At 42.5% G+C, this 18,625-nt stretch overlaps 1 protein-coding gene across 1 annotated transcript in view; it reads right to left on the reverse strand.

Annotated features, from left to right (window-relative positions):
- GAPVD1 (GTPase activating protein and VPS9 domains 1) overlaps nt 1–18,625 on the reverse strand; it is a 29,268-nt gene that overhangs the window by 4,279 nt on the left and 6,364 nt on the right. Inside the window, exons 3-25 of the mRNA XM_008642133.2 lie at nt 17,812–18,625; nt 16,546–16,632; nt 15,274–15,408; nt 14,964–15,153; nt 13,000–13,160; nt 11,683–11,749; nt 10,752–10,877; nt 9,793–9,966; nt 9,349–9,489; nt 8,608–8,742; nt 7,919–8,038; nt 7,391–7,468; nt 6,892–7,265; nt 6,298–6,385; nt 5,841–5,921; nt 5,059–5,181; nt 4,436–4,565; nt 3,941–4,050; nt 3,162–3,321; nt 2,675–2,862; nt 1,784–1,997; nt 1,170–1,242; nt 129–326 (exon numbers count right to left, since the gene is read on the reverse strand). The exon at nt 17,812–18,625 is cut by the window's right edge and continues 6 nt beyond it. Of these exons, the coding sequence (XP_008640355.1) occupies nt 129–326; nt 1,170–1,242; nt 1,784–1,997; nt 2,675–2,862; nt 3,162–3,321; nt 3,941–4,050; nt 4,436–4,565; nt 5,059–5,181; nt 5,841–5,921; nt 6,298–6,385; nt 6,892–7,265; nt 7,391–7,468; nt 7,919–8,038; nt 8,608–8,742; nt 9,349–9,489; nt 9,793–9,966; nt 10,752–10,877; nt 11,683–11,749; nt 13,000–13,160; nt 14,964–15,153; nt 15,274–15,408; nt 16,546–16,632; nt 17,812–18,625 (3,967 nt within the window). The remainder of the gene's footprint in view (nt 1–128; nt 327–1,169; nt 1,243–1,783; nt 1,998–2,674; nt 2,863–3,161; nt 3,322–3,940; nt 4,051–4,435; nt 4,566–5,058; nt 5,182–5,840; nt 5,922–6,297; nt 6,386–6,891; nt 7,266–7,390; nt 7,469–7,918; nt 8,039–8,607; nt 8,743–9,348; nt 9,490–9,792; nt 9,967–10,751; nt 10,878–11,682; nt 11,750–12,999; nt 13,161–14,963; nt 15,154–15,273; nt 15,409–16,545; nt 16,633–17,811) is intronic.

Below are 18,625 nucleotides of genomic sequence, written 5' to 3' on the forward strand. Positions count from 1 at the left end.
CTGCTGAATCAGACCTGGGTTTGGGCCTGGACAGCTTCCCATGACCCACAGGCGTTATTTCTCCTCCTAAATTTGTTTGTTGATTACAAGAATTAACTGGGGTTTGTGATCTCTGCAAAAGAACTCACCTTTATGAGGACAAAGACCAGAACAGGAACAAAATCATCTGCCCCAGGTACCGAATCCTCGTTGGCCAGACTGAGCAGGTTCATGATGGTGGAGCACATCCTCAGGATACACTGCACCTTGTCCCGGGGGGTTTTGTAGGCGCTTATTGTGCGGATCTCGGACTGCGCCGATGGCCATGGTGCCTCCCGGAGATACACCTGGGGAGAAACCAACCCAGTCCTCATTTGGCCAAGCTACTGCTGTGCACCACAGAGGAGCTGCAATACCAGAGGCTCACAGGCTCTGGAGAAATGGGAAGCTTTAAGGCAAGATGAATTCAAACTGAAAGAAGGGAGATTTAAGTTATATATATGGAAGAAATTCTTCCCTGTGAGGGGGGCAAGGCCCTGGCACAGGGTGCCCGGAGAAGCTGTGGCTGCCCCACCTCTGGAAGCCTCCAAGACCAGGATGGATGGAGCCCTGAGCACCCTGGTCTGTGGAAGGTGTCTCTGCCCATGGCAGGGGGTGGGACAAGGTGAGCTTTAGGGGCCTTTCCCACCCAACGCACTCTGAGTCTGCAATTTGGAGATGGCTACGTTACACTCACAGTGAAGGTGGCTTCCTCATGGGTTGTAAAAACACTGTAAGGAGCCAGTACTCTGTGGGCAACTCACAAAATTAGCTTGTTCTTCTTCATGACTTGCTCAGAACCCTGTTCCAGATGAAGGCAGAGCCATAGGTGCTCTCTTCCTCACCAGCAGCTTTGTGAACACTCACACTTCACGTGTGAACTGAGAACTAGGCAGCTGCAGACATGCAGCCCCTGACAGACCCCCTGAGCCCACCAACCTGCTTTTTGTTACCCTAATAGCCAGGAGAAAAATGAAAGTGCTGGGTAAATGGAAGACACATGGGTACAGTGTATTTTTCCTGCAGGATACTTCAGCTGTCAAAGACAGCAAAGCAACCCTTCTAAGTGTCAAACAGAACAATCCTCTCCCCGTCACAGTCCCAGTCCAAACCCCAACACACATACAGAAGCAAAGGAAAGGAGTTGTTACCTCAGGTATCTGAAGTGCCTTGTGGTTTGCAGTCACTACTTTGGATAACCTCTGTATGTGCTCATGAAGGACCCTGAAAACACAAAAAATAAAAGTAAGCAGCAGCCAGCCAGCTGGGGATTCCCACCTGTTTTATGTTTGATAGGACCAGAAAGATCTTCAGGAATGTGGCCCTACAGATGATGGACACCAGGTCAGTGAAGATGCAGAGGATTGTTCTGTACAGCCAAGAACAACCATGCATCCTCTAGAGCATCCCAACAGCATCTGTTCTAAACCACAGAAACCCCAAATCCACGGAAAATACTGAGTCAAAGCAGAAAATGGAGGAGGTCCAGTCCTGAAACAGGTTTTGATCATTCTCTCAGCACACACACTTGCAGACCTGACAGTCTGCATCCCAAATTTTACAACTTTATTCTGCTCTAGCAGTTTGTTGCAAACACATTTGCACATGATGCTAAAAGCCCTTCCTTGTTCTTTTACAAAATGTTCTGAACAAAAACATGAGTTTGTGTGGCTGACTCAGACAAGCCTGTCACAGGAGGGCTGCACAGCTTCCACTGCACCAACTGCAAAAGAGAAAACAAATCCTTTGAATTCCATTAACTCACTGGTCACGCAAAATATCTCCATCCTGATTAGGGTAGAAGGCGAGTTTGAAAATGCGATTCATCACACTGCGCTCTATGGCTAATTGTGCATCCTGGAGCTGCTCCTCGCTGGCGTTCTGCCATATGGCATCCTGAGCCATAGCCCCGTACAGGAACTGGAGAAAGTCCTCTACTTGGGCTGTTTTATCATCTGCTGCTGTGAGTTTCTGGAAATCTGATAAAAAGGAGGAAGAGAGAAAACATTCACTTAAGTAAAAAAAAATATTCTTTCTGATAGGTTTTTCAGGCACATTTAATATGCAGCACTATATGCTCCAGGAGCAAGAATTGACTCCAAATTCCTTAGGTGCTTCATTTAGTCAGGTATGTGCATAGAGAACACAGAACCAGTTTCGTATAAGTGGCTGTTTTGAGTTTCTTGGTGCCACTATCTCTTATGCTGTGATATTTTTGAATCTTTGAGTCACTTGATTCACACTATTACTATCCCCCATATCTTCTAAGGTGCAACCTTAGGTTCTAGACTAAGAACTGAATGCTGCAACTTAGTTTATCATGTATCAGTAGATACAAAAAATCATTAATAGTATTCATGCTTCTGCCATGGGGCAGATAATGTGATTTAGCAGAATTTCTTTGGCCAAGTAAGGTCAAATTACCTTCATTCTCTCAGCCCATGAAAAATGCAGACAATTGCCATGGCTTAGCTGCTACAACATACTGTAAAGTCACAGTAATCTGTCTCTTTAGCCATTAATTCACCATCTAAAATTAAAATCATTTTAGGAATCTACTACTCAGATCAAAAGACATATTTTAAAACATTAACCCAAGTCAGCATCTAAATATGGAGTAAAGGAATATAAACACTTTGGTCTGCATTAATCTTACCTTGAATGAACTCCCTTATTTTCTTTTCCTTGCTCTCCAGCAGTAACCTCACACACACTGTAGTGAAGTATCTGTTGGCCACTTCTTTATCTCGCAGGACTCTCTGTAACAGCCTCTCCAGGTGCGCCTGTGTCGTCTGCAGGCCTTGGCGACAGCGAGTTAAATACGCGATATATGGAGCTCTTTTCCTAAAGCAAAGAGGGTTCTACATCAGGTTGTTAATAACAGCAGAGGCTAATAGCTTTACAGACTGCTGAGTCATACTGCAAAGGATTCTTCAACTTGTTGCTTTTGAAACAAAACAATGCCTGAATTCGGAAGTTTGCCTCACATGGGTGAGACAATTGCATTGTTTTGTGGGGAAGCAGAGATGCAATAACCTGGTTTGGTTAAGTACAATTTAAAACAAAAGGGATCTTCCCAATCTGCTAGAGAATAAATACATGAATTTGGGAACCCATTGCTAACGAGACACTGGACAAGCTACCTGTAGTCCTCTGCAATGGACGCCAGCAGCTTCCGGCAGGTCCGGTTGTCGAAGCGGCTCACGCAGCGCATCGTCTCCTGCAGCTGCGCCATCAGGTTCTTGTCCTGCAGGTTGATGGCTTCAGCCAGCTGAACTTTCAAGAAGCACACAATTTCATTATCTAATAAAGAACAAAGGAAAAATATTAAGGAAAAGAAACGTAGGCACAATGAAAATAAAGTATTTTTGAATATGGGAAACACATTGATGGTTTAAAATAAAACTTCTGTACATTAGGCAATAAATGTTATTTCAGAACAATTTAATAAGCCTTTTTGAATTTTCCAGGTCTCAGAGGATAAGCTTCCACATCACTATCGTATCTAGCATTCAGAACCATTCTGAAATGTGAAGAGGACCAGATAAGGTGACAGATTCACCTGTCTGCAAATAAACCTAGAGTGAATGAAGGGACACAACACAACACATTTATACTAAGTCAACATAAAGACCCAGTAAATCATTCAAGTAGCACAACTCCCAAAAGCACATGTATTTTGAGAGTCTATTCTATAGCTTCAGGCTCTACCCACACTGTATCTGTGATATTTCATGACAAAAAAATCTTAGACCAGGTTGAGATGGCAGGTTTGTCTGTGGAGTAAGAATGAAAACATTCTGGGGGCAAAAGGCAGCCTGTGCCCTCAATATCTGTGGCAGAGAAGGGACCATAAATGGTGCAGTACAAGTGCCATTGCACGGGGACAAGGAGAGACACACACACAGTGCAAAGCCTTTACCTTCGGGGTCTGTGTGGTCTGGGAGACCATTCCTTGTTGAATGTGTCAGCATCGGGAGGGCAACAGAATCTGCTGAACAAAGAGCCAATCTCAATTTCTTCTTTGCATCCCTTAAAGAGGAAAAATATTTTCTTAACACAGTTGATGAGAGGTCTGCTTCTTCAATAAGAAGTCTCTACTCTCTTTTTTATTTAATACTGCCTAGAAGTTATTTAACATCATTTTAATATACAACATTGTCAAGACTTTAGAATATCAGTTCTTTTGATCCAGCACCATTGTCAAAGGGATTTTCCTAAACACTGAACTGCTTTGTCCTCTCAGGTTATAAAATCCCTCTTCATCAGTGGAAATATGACAGTTTGAGATGCTTACAACTAAAAGCACATGAAAGTTTACAATGAATCTATATTAAGATTCTTGTGGGAACCAATCACACAGCTTCAGTTCTTAATTCTACTTTGTGGGTAAGACAAAACCTGCAAATATATTTACCTATAGGAGAAAGCAGAACTTTGTGGCTGTGCTACTTGACTTGCAGAGTCTGGGAGGTCATCTGCAGACATGTTCTGCAAAGCCTCATCCCGTGGGGAGTCATGCATGCTCTCACCATCCCCAATTGCCTCTGTGGAAACGAAAAACACATTATACCTGAAGAGAGGAGTCAAAAGAAGGAACCAGACTAATTGTCTGCTCGTTATTCTAAGGTCAGGGAGAGAATGGAGACAGCAAATAAACCAGCTTGTTCTGGATATATGAAAAAAGAGTATTAAAACATACAACCTAGAAGCTCCTAAGAAGAAACTCCAAAAGCTTTGGAGGGCAATACACTTCTTCAGTGCCATTTAAAACAAAACAAATCAAAAAACTGGTAGGAGGAGATGTGCTATCAACAACCAGCTCCCTCAATGGCAATATGAAAGAGCTGTCCTTGGGAATACTGATTTAATTCCCAGCCTTTGAGGGACTGTCCCACAGATTATTTGACAAAAACATTCCTTGTTCAGAGGTCACACTGTTCAGCTGCTAATACCAACATTGGTCTAGAATACCAAAGTGTTTTTATCTTTAAGGAGGAGAAACTATGTTGGTGGTGATTACAAAAGCCAGGTTCTCACCTGCACTGTCGTAGTTCACTATGGCTCCTTCACTAGGACTTGTTCTCTTGATTGCATTCCTGTATTTGTCCAGAATGTCCTCAGCAGCTTGTGCCTGTGCACTGAGCCTTGGGCTGGGATCATCTGAAAGGACCATAAAAAACAGCAGGAGTTACCCTGGTGTTGGGCCAACTGAAAGCAAATACAAAAACTTAAGCCTACACATTTGGACTCTGTTTTTAGCCAGATCAAAGAAAGAGATGCTTGCGTCCCACGTAGCCCAAATTCAAATGTATTAATAAAGTCTGAAGCAAACCAGAAGACAAACAGTACAATCAAAGTGAACAAATGAAGTCAGATCCTGAGCAGATCCTCAGCACGTTTATACTGCATACACAAATGGTTCTTGGATATTTGAAGACTTCTAGAAAGGATCAGGCAAACAGAAAACAAAACACCCAGGTTCAAACCATGTTTAATTTAACACTGAAGTAACTATTACAGGACTGTGTGTACAGCTATCCTTACAGCTCAGCTGTGACAAGGACAGGAGCTCCATAAATGGGGGGGGGGGGAAGTGAGGACTTGAGCTGAGATTCCACTACATGCACAGACAGACAAGTGACAACTTAAAAACAGCCTTCAAGTCAGGAAATCCTATCTATTTTCTTATTCAAAATGTCAGTTCTGAACATGAACTACAACAGCACATACCTGTCTGTCAATAGCTACCTGGTGGGCACTCTGGAACTCCAGGAGGCATGTTCTGAGAGAAAATTACTGGGATGATGTTACTCACATACCTTGAAGTGTTGCGTATCTGTCAGGCACCATGTCATCTTTGTCTTTTTCTTGTTTTTCTTTCTTCCTAAATGGAATTGGAGCTGAAAATGCAAGGAACCTCGTCAAAGACTACTCTGAGATAATGGCCAAATAGCAGAAACTTTAAGGAAGTGGCTAATGCAGAAAATTTTCATCAAATCAACTTCCATAAAAGCATAAGCTTATCCATGGGGTAGAGCAGAACTGTACTGTCATCACCTATAGCCAGCTCCACCTTTAACAGACATGAGGTCAGGCAGAACAGTTTTGCCTTTGAGGTACAGCACACTCTAGGGAAGTACTAGCCATGGGAGTCAGGTAGCTTCCTGTTTCTATTTACATATTTATTTATACTTTAACCATAAAAGTGACTAAAGATATAATAAAGGCAGTGTGAACTCTGACTGAAGTACCAAACCCAGACAGACATGATCCTACCTTTGGGCATGGCAGACACAAAACGTTTTCTCCACCAGGGCTTGTTCCTGTCAGACTTCTCATCATCACTGTCTTTCCGTTCCTCAATCTGCGGAAGGGCAGAGTCTACATCTGAGCATTTACCAAATCAAGTGTAAAGAGAAAATTTCTCCTTCACATCAGCTTTTGCTACACTGACTGTAAAAACAGAACTACAGCAGAGCACAGAGAGCAGATTAAGTCAGAAATATCTCTTCTAAAGAGGGTATCCTGCAAAAGCAAACCCATAGTCATAAAGAATCTTAGATTTCACTTATTTCTTTTTTAAAGAAAATTAATTCTCAGGCTGCTGCAGTTTAACAGTACAATGAATCTGTTTCTGAAGTACCACCAAATCCAGTAAACCTCATCCAGTAAATTCAAGAGAAGCCAGATCCACTTAAGCCACTCTGAACATCTGTTTTATCTTATAAAACATTACTGGCCAATGTTTAAAGGGTAACAAACGTGTTGTAATTCCTTGGCTAAAGACATTTAATTCCGGCCTTCTGGCATTACAAGTATAGTTAAAGCGGGCACGAGAGATAAAATTACAATGATAAACAGAAGGCTCACCTCTCCCCTGGAGGAGTCCTTGCTGGGAGATGATGATGAGGACTGAGAGGCGGCCGCCAGCACCGCTGCCCCGGCACTGCTGGAGGCCATGGGCAGCTCCCTCTCCTCATTCCCAGGACGTCTGTTCCACCCAGGATCACTCATAGGCCTCCGCACTGAGGACACGATGTCTGAACTCCTGCTGCGGACCAGCCTCTCCGGGTACGAATGTCTCTGCTTGAAGGCTTCCAGGTCAGTTGGAATTAAAGCATGAGACCCAAAGTTTGGCAGTCGGGCCTCGTTACCTCCCACGGCTCCTTCCAAGATGGGTGGATCTGGAGGTGGATGAGAGGGTCTTGCATAGTGCACTTTAGGCCTTACTACAGCTGACACACCTGTGGTCACAAGCAGAAAAGAAGTCACACACATTTCTTTTAATATTATTCCAAATTACCTGGTACTAACATAGAAGCATCGAAAATGCCTATTTTTAAAACAAAGTTTAATCTTTATAACTCACCCTCATTTGAGGACAGAGGGTCAAACAATGCAAGCAAAGAATCTGTCTGAGAAGGGGGAGATGTCAGCTGACTGGCTCCTGAATTACAGAGAGAACAAAGTTAGTGCCATGCCAAAACTGCCTCCAACATGAGAGACACTGGAAAAACAGGCCTCAGCAACAAAAGTTTACAAAACTTATACTGCAAAGTATTTGTAAAGATATTCCTGTACGGAAAGATCTCTGCAGTACATTGAAATGATCAAAGAATTACATCACAAAAAGTGGGGAATTCTTGAGGAGCAGCCCACTTCCAAAATGCAAGAGGACAGTCAATGTCATCAAACCGAATTAGGAATCTTAGATCTAGTACTCCAGCTCTAGTACGGCAAAGCAGTAGACTGGAGTCTGTCAAACAAACACAGTACTGGCAAATAAGGAAAATATTAAGCTTAGTCACCAGCACTTTGAAATTGGGAGAAATTGTAAAATTTACGGATTCCATAAATGTCACTTGTGTTTATCAGCGATTCCAGATAACTAACTTACCATGGGCTGTTTCATCCATGTCGGGACTTGTTACAGAATCTTTTCCCCCAAAGTCAGAGCTACATTCAGACCTGAGATCCTCAATCTTGTTAGGAATATCTTCAGATGTTGCACTAATACCTTACACATAACAAAAGAAGCATCTGTAATAGTCTTTCAGAGAGCAAGGAAGCAAAAATCCTGAGGCTGTTAAAATGTTTGATGGACAGTGAATAATCAAGTTCTAACTCACAGTAGCACCTACAGACACCACGAATTTCTATACTGCTGAAATAACAGTTTATTTCTGCTCTACATCTTCAAAAGTGTTATCCTAGCCATGAATACACTCTGACAAGGGGCATTAGAAAGACACTCCACTCTTGTATACCTTGCAGAAAATTAAGAACTAGAGCTATGACTGACTTAAATAAAACAAGTTGTGATAATAAAACTAAATGCAAGAAAGTTCGGAGTTTCTTCCAAAGCAACACTCCTCTGCTAACCACTGCTATTGCAACACAGGGCATTCACCCCTCTGCTGCCTTTTAAATTTCTTCTGTGAGGTGAACAAAGAATCACTGCTTTGAAAATTCCAGAATGAGTACAGGATGTTATTTTATGAGTGATGTATAAATCAAGCACGTGCAGCAAAGTGAGTGCTGACCATGCTGTGATAGAGCAGCGTTTTCAGAGACAGTTCCACACACCTGATACAACACTCAGGCCGGGAGTGCTGGGCCGAGAGCTGACCTCCCTCACATCTGTGTCATCAGATGTGCTACCCAGCCCAGAGCAGCTCTCCAGTTCTTGGAGTCTTTCCTCCTGTTTTAAGTCTGGAGCCTCTACAAAAGGGAGAAAATTGAGAGTAGAGAGAGAAAGTATCATTACTCAATGCCATGCTCCCTAAACATTCACAAGCAGAAGGAAGGGGGGGTGTTGATTTAGTGTATCAAGTTTTAAGGTAACTCAACCACTTCAGCAAGAGTTTTCTTATATCCTTTGGTACCGAAGGCAGGACTCTGCACAGACAGCAATGCTCTGTCTGCACAGGCATGCTAAGGAGTGTTTACTGTTTTAAGTGGTGTATTTCTTAGACAACAGGATACAGTCACATCTTCACTAACCAAAGTAAACCGTGGTCCTGGATAGCTTCTACTCAACACCACAGGGAAGGAAAGCAAGCACAAGTTTGCTTTGCAAACCCTTCTCTTCCCCTTCAGAGCTTAAGAATTTCTTAAGTAACAGAAGTCTCTCCCAAGGCTTTCCATCTTCTTTCTGCCTAGGAACATTTTGTCCTTTTAATTCTGGAAGTATTCACAAAAACTAACTTAATCCTAGGACAGTAATTTCTTGAAGAAAGAGGAAGAGGCCGTTGTTTTGCATTCTATGCCTCTGGAAGAGTCTTAGAATCATGCTAAAGAAATAAGCAAAAACTGCCCGATTCTGACCTGAATCACTTGGTAATACTTCCACACTCCACGCCTCACTTGTGGTTTCTGATATGGTTGAACCTGTGCAGGGATCAAGCAACACGGATCCTGAACCTGGCAAACACAGCAAGCTGCCTAGCATGTTCTCTGCAGCTGCACCTGCAAAAGTAAAGCCGGAGCATATGGCTAGAGCTGGGCCTGGGGAGTCAGCTCTAGAGAGAAAAGTAAGAACACATCTTAAGTGTCCTTAATAAAGCAATCAGGAAACACAACGTTGAAAAGAAACGAGTAACTAAGAACAGTCCAGGTCATGCACACAAAAGTCCTCCTACAGCAAATCTCCAGTTGAATCCGTGGAAATGCCCCTGTTGAGGAAGGGAGGAGGAGGAGGAGGAGGAGGAGGAAGGCTCTGCAGCCTCGGTTCCAGAGCAGCACAGGACCTACCCAGAGCACAGCCGTTACCTGCGATTTCCTGCAGCCGGTCCTCGTCGATGTTGGGGTCGAAGTCGCTTCCCAAGACATCTGTACTCCAGGTTTCGCTCACAGTTTCTGATATATCTCTGTCATCAGTCAAACCCATCATGTCACGGATTTCAAACTTACGGAGCTTGTCATCCAGATTATCCTGAGTGGTGGCTGTGGAAAAATAAACAGGTCTCGATTTTCTGAAAGGCTTCTCCAATTACTTCGGATTGAAAACCTCTAAGAGTACATTAGGAAAAAAATTCCGAGCAAATAACCCCCTTATTCTGTCAGGTAAGGCAGTGGTTTAAAGGAAGAACACATTTGTGATATAAGAAGAAAAATCTGGAAGTTCACACGGTGACCTATCAACTAAATTGACCGAAAAAATAAATTAAATGTAGTGCTACAAAGACACTGATACAATTCCTGCAGAGGAACAACTGATTACAGAAAAGCTGAGGCCTCCAGAGACCATTCCAGCCCAAACCCCCTGCCCTGGTCAGGGACAGCAGGTTGCTCACGATCATGTCGAGTCATATTTTGAGTATCTCCAGGCTGGAGACACCACAACCTCTGGGTAATCTGTTCAGTGTTTGACAAATGGATATTAAACAGAAAATTGTCCAGATGCTTACAGACTACTTCAATCCAGATCACCCTGCTCCTGAAGGGAAAAGCTTGATATCAAGCAAAACCTTAAAAGCAGTTTCCTATAAAGGAATTAAGCCTCAAAATTCCAGACAATTTCCTTTTCCTAACAACAGACTAAAACCAATATTTCTTGGGAGAAAGAAAACCCCAAACCAAACCCACAAATAAATACAAGAGCGATTGCACAAGGAAAATTTCTACTTTTTTTTCCCCTGAATTAGTCAATTTTGCAATCTCTTTCCACAATACTTTGGCTTTAGCATCTACAGCACCTCAGGCACTTGTGAGAGAGAACTGGCACCTGCCTTGCTCGTGCTCCAGCAGCTGCAGAGCCTCAACGCCGTTGCTCCCGGAGGGGCCCGCGCCGAGCTCCGACACCGACTCCCCTTCCAGATCCAGAGATGACACAGAGTTGGAGCGATTGGAAGGGCCTGGGAAAACAGATTTTACCTTAAAACTAATTTGAATAACAGTTCCTAAATATACGGCATTAACAATGCAGGACACAAAAGCTCATGAGAAAAATTACAAGAAATGAAGTAGCAGTTCCAACACAAAATACTGACTCTCACCACTACTGTACTTAGCTGTAACTAAAAAGCCAATAAAGTCTTTGCCTTTAGTTTATTTACTTGCACATGAATTTGTTTTCTTATTTTGAGGAGACAGCAAAAACAAAGTTATGGAAGTTAAACAAAATAATGCAGAAGATGCAAACCTCTTCCATCCCATAGACACCTGTGTTTTGTTATGTCAGAGATTCATATAAAGGAGTTGTGCAGAAACTATTCTGAGATATGTAACAGCTCATTAAAACACGATGAAAAATAAGTCTGAGAAGTCCAAGTTTAGAGCTAAGTTAGAGAAAATAGAGGGTTTTTTTTTTTTTTGAAACTTAAGTGCAGTACTAGTTATTAAGATAATCTTTCTAAATACACTTAGTTTTTCTCTTCCTAGTTCTCAGACTCAGTTATGCCTTTGTAGGTCAAAATTTAGCTCCAGGCTTTATTCTCTGAACAACTAAGAGAGAAGACAGGCTCTCAGAGTGAAATAGCACAGCCTTCAAAACAGCAAAGACAAGATGCTGTATTTAACACACCTTCCTTTTAGAGTTAAGGGGTGAAAAAAACCAAAGAGCAACAAAACTTCTTCAAGACTTAAACAGCCCTTCACCTTCAGATATTCCTTCCAGATTATCACTGCAGAGGGAAAAGCGCAAGGTTTTATCAGGTTTACCATGGAGTTTGTTCTCGTCGATGGGGACATCTCCCTGCCCGCCATCTGCAAGCTGCATATTTAACACCTGGAGAGTGGGAGAAAGAAACAAGACTTCATTAAAATAATCTATTTTTCAGATAATTAAATAGCAAATAAAACACTGGAGGCATGTTTTTGAATTGTTAATGGAACAACCAAATTTCTAACATTCTGTTTGAAAAAAGACAGCAACCTCCCAAGTCAGAGCCTGGGGAGAATGCAAGGAACCACCCCGTGGACATCAGGCATGTCCTGATAACAACAGAGCCACAGCTCCTGATGTCATGAAGATTTTTGCCTTTTCTTTTATACCCCTGTTATACCTTTTTACAGCTTCTGTATTCCTAGTGCTTTTTGCCTACATTCTTGGACTTGTTTGTTAAGCTAAGAGACTAAACATTTTAGAAACTTCGTAGCTGGGGATCAGTGTGCCCCAGACCCCAAGGTCCTCTCCAGAACATATTCTGTAAACCAAGATAGAACCATCCAGGGGAAGGTTCCTTGGGGAGGGGGGGCTCACTTGAGCCTCTCATTGGGGAATCTTTGATAGATATGCTAATTAGTAAAGCCTATAATGTTATACCCAATGTTGGGGGGGACACGGGAAGAAAGAAGAAAGACAGAGACACAGGGAAAGACTCGGCGGGGTAGATCTTGATGCATATGACCTGGACGTGTGCACCTAAGGATCCTTAAAAATAAATACCAAGGTAAAATCCCTTTTCCCCTTCTAACCGTGTATGCCTCTTGATTTTAAGACCAGGAAAAGGCATCACTCCCTTATCACCCCACAGAGCAGTGCAATATGGAAAGGATCTGCACGAGGCTGCCAAAGGAGATAATCCCAACCACCAGGCTGGAGAAAGAAAAGGCTGGAACACCAGCCCTGCCCTAGGAACAGTCTGCAGGCACTGATGGCACTGTGAGCTCAGCTCTGCCCTCACAAGAACCTGGGCCTGTGCCTTTCATAAGCTGCCAAAAGCATCAGGATCAGTGCTCCAGTTCTGTCATTCACCTGCGTTCCTGGATCCAAAGGACAGGGTGTGCAGAGACACAGTTTCTTCAGGCTCAGAAGCAATAGCCCAAGTTCACTCTTAAGCTTCTTAAGTGAGGGAAAATCCCCACCTAACAAAGGCAAATTTGAATGCTACAACCCCCAAGTTCAGTAACACGGAGTAAGGATTTTAATTCCCATTCTGGATTTACTACCAAAACTTAGCTTTTCAACCTCACTGCTCTGCTCTGAGAGAAGACAGAGGCTGCACAGTTCAAAACATCTGAGATGTTTCTGGATACCTCATTTTCCGACATCATTCCTGGAGTAATCTGTGGACCTGTGCCCAAAGAAATCACCAGCACTTCTTCTGGCTGAACTTCTGGAATAGTCTCCTGGGAGGATCCTTCATGGTCTCCATGCTGGTCCATTAGCATGTTTGATCTACTTCTGCTTCGAGTGGCTAAGAAAATATTTTGAAATATGGACATTAGAAAGCTCTTCCTCCTTGTCTAAGAAGGAAAAAAAGACAGTGCAACTGAAATATAGAACTGCAGTGTTTTAATTAGCAACACATACTAAACAAATTTTCAAAATCAAAGTCTTATTAAACTTTTGAGAGATGGAACTGGTGTTTAAACTTGAGCACTGCCCTGTGAAGAAGGAAAAATTCAACATAAAAGTTGAGAAGCAGAAAAACAAGGTACACTGTGACTTGTTTGCCTACAGCAATTCAGCCTATTCCAATCACAAAAAGACTTTTTATACATTATATGAGAAAATTAAGTTTGTTACTAAAAAAGGTCTGGGTTTCTGTGGTTTAAAACTCTAATTAATTTGTTTAAAAGGTTTTTTCTCCTAAAAAGTAGGAAATCTTATTCTAACAAGTGTCTCAAACCCAGACACACAATACATCAGTGGTTTACTCTAATTACTTTGCCACTCTTAAATCCTCTTTTCAACTGGCCTCAGATTCCCATGTGCGGCTCCACAGAAGGAAGAACACCCACATGAAATTAAGGTTTCTAAGAATGGCACCATGACACCAATTATTTCTTTATTTGACCCAGGGAAAACAAGGCAAGTGTGCAGAAGTCACAGCCAAATTCTGATTGTCACACAAAGGCACACGAGGGGTTTTTAAAGTCCACACGTACACCAAATGAGTTCATACACCCAAGACATCTGCAAAGGGGACTGATTGCCAGGGTAACCCAAAGACATGCTTGAGTTATGTGACACGAGCCAAAGTTTCACAGAAGAATGGAAAGAGGGCATTACCCACCAAAAGGGGTTACTAGAGTTATGTGAGCTGAGAGATTGGTAGCAGAGGTATCCCAGGCAGTGATCGCTGCCAACTGCTGTCCTGGAGTTCGAAAGCATTAAAATGAACAAAAGAAACAAAAACTTTGAGCAAAAGATATCTTATACCAGAAAATAAATGCTGTAAAGTGCCCCTACTTTAGAGGGGTAAGACCAGAACCATTCAAAAGCAGAGTTAAACCAACATGGGACAGGTTTGTTTCGGGGGTGGTTTTGTGGGGGTTTTTTGCCACTTATTGGCCTCTGTATATTTTCGTCCTTTTACACACTGACACCAAATCTCTGAAACAAAAATATCCCATGTGGTCATATTCACATAATTATACACTGAAGAAGCGTACCACACTTGCTATTATAAAAGAAAGTATTATTAATATGAAAAAGTTCAAGATCCAGAAATCCTGTTTGAAAAACAAAACCCAACCAACCTAAAATTGCATTCCAGAATACTGACAGTTGGAATTAGAGCAGGCAAGGAACGGAGAAAGGAGAAAGCTTCTCTTCTCAGCACGTACTCTAAAAGTCCTGCTCCTGCTTGTTCACCCTCCTGTCCATTCGTTCTCTAATAAAAATGTTAAACGTATTCTATCCCACTATTTAAATGCCTCTGCTTCCATCTTACTACTTTCCTAAGCAATTTTCCCCCTAGATCTGCTTCCCATCTTCAAACCTTCCTTTTATTATCACCGCCAACCACCACCATTATGACTACCAACCACTCCAGCAATTTTCTCCAGTTCGAGCTGGAGTGATGAAAGTCATCCACCACACTTGCATCAGACAGTAAGGAAGTTACCTTGTATGCTAAAGAAAATTCTTCACCATCTACACAGAAAAAGTAGGAAGTGAAGGTATAAAGAGTAACCCCAAGAGATGACTGAAAATGGCACAGAAATGCCCAAGGTGTCAGAAATCATGCGGGAACTCCGCTCGCTCTCCTTACCTATGGGCAGCCGATTTTTTTTGTTAGCTGGAGTAGTTGCAGGAGAAAGCTGGGGGGTGTTATACGGAGTCATTTCAAGGCTGCTGCTTTTCCCTGGCTTGTTCTGGGGTAAATTTGCCAGCAAGTTTTCCAAAGCCATCCGATCTTCCTTAAGCTGATCGCTTGACATGACGTTCCGCATGAAGCCAACCTAAACATTGACAATAGTTTTGGTAAGAACTGCAGTGCAAACGACCAGCCTGCTTTTGCCAAGGTGGAACCACATGGGTACAAGCTGACGCTGGCTCTTTCCAGGAGCAGGAGGCATTACCAGGGCAGTGAGCTGGCTGTAGGTCATGTACACCACAGTGCGGCTCAGCCCCTCCAGCAGGTTCACGGCCGACATCGGGGGAGTCTCGACTGCGCGCCCGTCGATCACCACGTCCAGGAAAGCAGCAACACAGCTCTGAGAGACAGCAGAGAGTGTGAATGAGAGACCATTCCCTAGAGCTCGGAAGGAAACCTATGACAGGAGTTAAGTAGTTCACAGAATAATGTACGTTTTGCTTCCTACTTCTAAAATCTTAGGCTAAAATGGCAGATATTTTAAGGTCACTGAAGAGCAAGCAAGGAAAGTGTGCAGTTACTTTTATCATTTCCTTCGTTCCTTTCCTGCATTCCAAAGTGTTACTTACTTAAGTGTGCTCTTACAATTTTAAATAAAAAATAACAGCAAGTAAACTGCCCCTTCCCGAAGAATCTGCTGAGCACAGACTAAAAGTGAAACAAGGAAGCAACAACAAGAGCACTTTCTAATCTGAGTGAAAACGTTACTTGTACAATAAATGTGTAGCTTTGTGTGGTGACTGTGTAACAACTAGAATTACCAACACCTGGAAGGATACAAGGTTACCGAGGATACCAACAGGTTTTTAAACACTTGACAATATATCAAAGATCATCAGCTTCACTGTTGCTCCGACAAAGACAACTGCTCTATGGCTATGGATGATTAATACTAACAGACGAAAAGCTGAATAAAAAAAGCAAAACTATGCAAAAAAGTAAGAGAAGTTACTTGTACTAACAAATTACTAGGTGTTAAAACAGACATTATACTTAGGTTGTCTTCAGATCAAAGGGTTTTGTTAGGTTCAGTTGAAAAACCACAGACAGTAATTCAGTATTTCATGGAATCACAGAATCGCAGACTGGTTTGGGTTGGAAGAACCTTAAATGCCATCCAGTGCCAACCCCCTGTCGTGGACAGGGACACCTTCCACTAGACCAGGTTATCCCAAGCCCCATCCAACCTGGCCTTGAGCACTTACAGTGCTCAGTTGAAAATGTCGTTTCCTTTGATTTTTTAAAATATTTTCTTTTCAGAATTATTAGGTCAGAGCAGAAGCAAGAATTCCCAACCCTTAATCCTAGTACTCAAGATTTTTTTCCCCAGCTTTGTGCAGGATTTAATCTGCTTTGCATTACATGTAACTTGGAAATTAAACACTTAGTAAATCCTTTGCAGTGTCTGAAAAAGGAGGCTGAAGAAGGATGATGATGTATTCACCAAGTCTTGGATTTTTTCAGTCTGGATTCTTACTTTGTCGAACTTAGCGAGGTTGCTCTTCGTACGTGGATCTCCCTCCTCAGAGCCTGTCATTGCCAGCTGCTGCAGAAGTCTCCCAACCTGAAATTAAAAAGAAGTACCAAGAATAAGCCTTTCAAACCAACATGATGGACCTGATTACAAAAAATATTCAAAAAAACCTCCTCCATTCTAAATCCTTTTTTATTTAATACTCCAAGGAATACTTCTGATTGAGTGGACAGAGACTTGTGCTTGCTTTCAGGGCAGAAAAAATGCAAGAAGCTTAGAAAAGAAGCAGTCATTGCCTTTAACAAGAAAATGTGCACACACAGTAGGCTGTGAGCATCCATACTTCCCCCTCCCAGGAACAAAGCATGTTTTGTTTTTACAACACGTCAGAATTGAGAGTTGAATCTAGGTCATCTAAACCTAGAGATTTTCAAAGGCTGCATATATTTTACTAAGGAAAAATAGCAGGAAGGCTAACCCTTATTTCAGAGCACATATTCTTTATTCATCTCCAACTGCAAAACAACCCTCAATTTAAAGAGTTGCCAACTGCTCTGCTGCAGCACGTGAGCAGTGACACAGGAGAGGATTGCTGCTGGATTCTAGAAAAACACTGAGCAAAACTCACCAGCGTGATTGCACTGTGAGAATCACTCCCTGCCCACTTTATACACAACAGTAAAAAGCAGGTTTTGTTCCTCATGTGGAGGAACATCCTCAGTCAGACAAGTGTTGCTCAACACCTTCAGATGACTCCTGTATGTAATACCATTTAACTACCCAAGTATTTGCATAACTACAAAAGCTGGTCACGAAGGCTGGGGAACGCTCCAAGTAGAGCATTGGGCATTACTGCCAGACAACAAGGGGTTTTCAGCAAAGTATTTCATTGTTTTTTGCAATACCTGTTACAATATGTAACATTAGCAAGAACAGAACAACATCCATCTACATACATTCCAGAATTCATCTTATAGTCACTTTTATGCCTTAGCTTCCATCCCTTATAACAGCTTTCATAAAGGGTATTTGCAACTCTTCTAAGGGATACAGGAATACATGCTGTCGGTTTTTTCAAGTCAGTATTTTAAGCAAACAGATAAACTTTGGAGCCTGCCTTTTCAGCAACAATTAACACAAATATTTCATTAGCATTCATTTTATAAGTCGGAGAGAGAATACTTTCACTTTTACTGTAGTAACATCAGTTCTAGTGGGAAGAAAAAGGCCATTTGTATATTTTTAAGACTGCCTTACTGTGAATCATACCTGCATCAGATTAAATCTTGCCACCTCATTTATAGGAGCATCAGAAATGATCCCGTACTGCTCCGGGTTGACGATGGCAGGGCAGATGAAACAAGCCAGAAGGAGATCTGTGCACATGGCTCTGACCTCCCCAACCTCCAGCCTGTCCACACACGACAGCGTTTTGTACATCTGTGATACAATCCACCTCAAGCTGTGAGGAAAACAGTAAGTGTTTTGTTTGAGATAGCCAATGAATTTGTTAACCAAGGTCACCAGCTTGGCCTCGTTGGAGTCAACCATCTCCTGGACTCTCTGCTTGAACTTTTCTGTGCCTTTCTCTCCAAATAACTTTTCCTGCTGTACTGGGGAGAATCTCTCAATTAACTTGTTTGCATCGGTTTCCAGGTGGTCTTCATCTTCAACCAGAAGCTGCATGATTGGCTCATGTAAGGTTGCAGTAAGAAAAAGTTTTGCAGAAAAGAGTCCTTCAGAGAAAAGCTTGAACAAGATGCTGAAGGCACAGGTGCCTCGTCTCAGCAGCCGCCTGGGGTTGTCGCTTTCCTTGAGCTCAAACTCGATCAGGTAACGGAGGACCTGCAGGAGGTAACTCTCATCCTCCTGCATGATGCAGTTGCCATAAATGGAGGTAAAGACTGTGTGAATGACACTCTGGGTGTTGTCCTGGTTGAGCTTCTCTCCAGCAACCAGGCAGGATGCAATAAGCCTGGGGTTCTCTCTCAGTCTGTTTAGGAATTCTCCATAAGCAGTCTCCTGAAATCCCAACTGCTTGTATCCATCCACAAACTGTGTGTCCTCCAAGATTTTTGCATGC

The sequence above is a fragment of the Corvus brachyrhynchos genome, unplaced genomic scaffold (genome assembly GCF_000691975.1).
Source record: "Corvus brachyrhynchos isolate BGI_N302 unplaced genomic scaffold, ASM69197v1 scaffold59, whole genome shotgun sequence".
In the NCBI taxonomy this organism is placed as follows: domain Eukaryota; kingdom Metazoa; phylum Chordata; class Aves; order Passeriformes; family Corvidae; genus Corvus; species Corvus brachyrhynchos.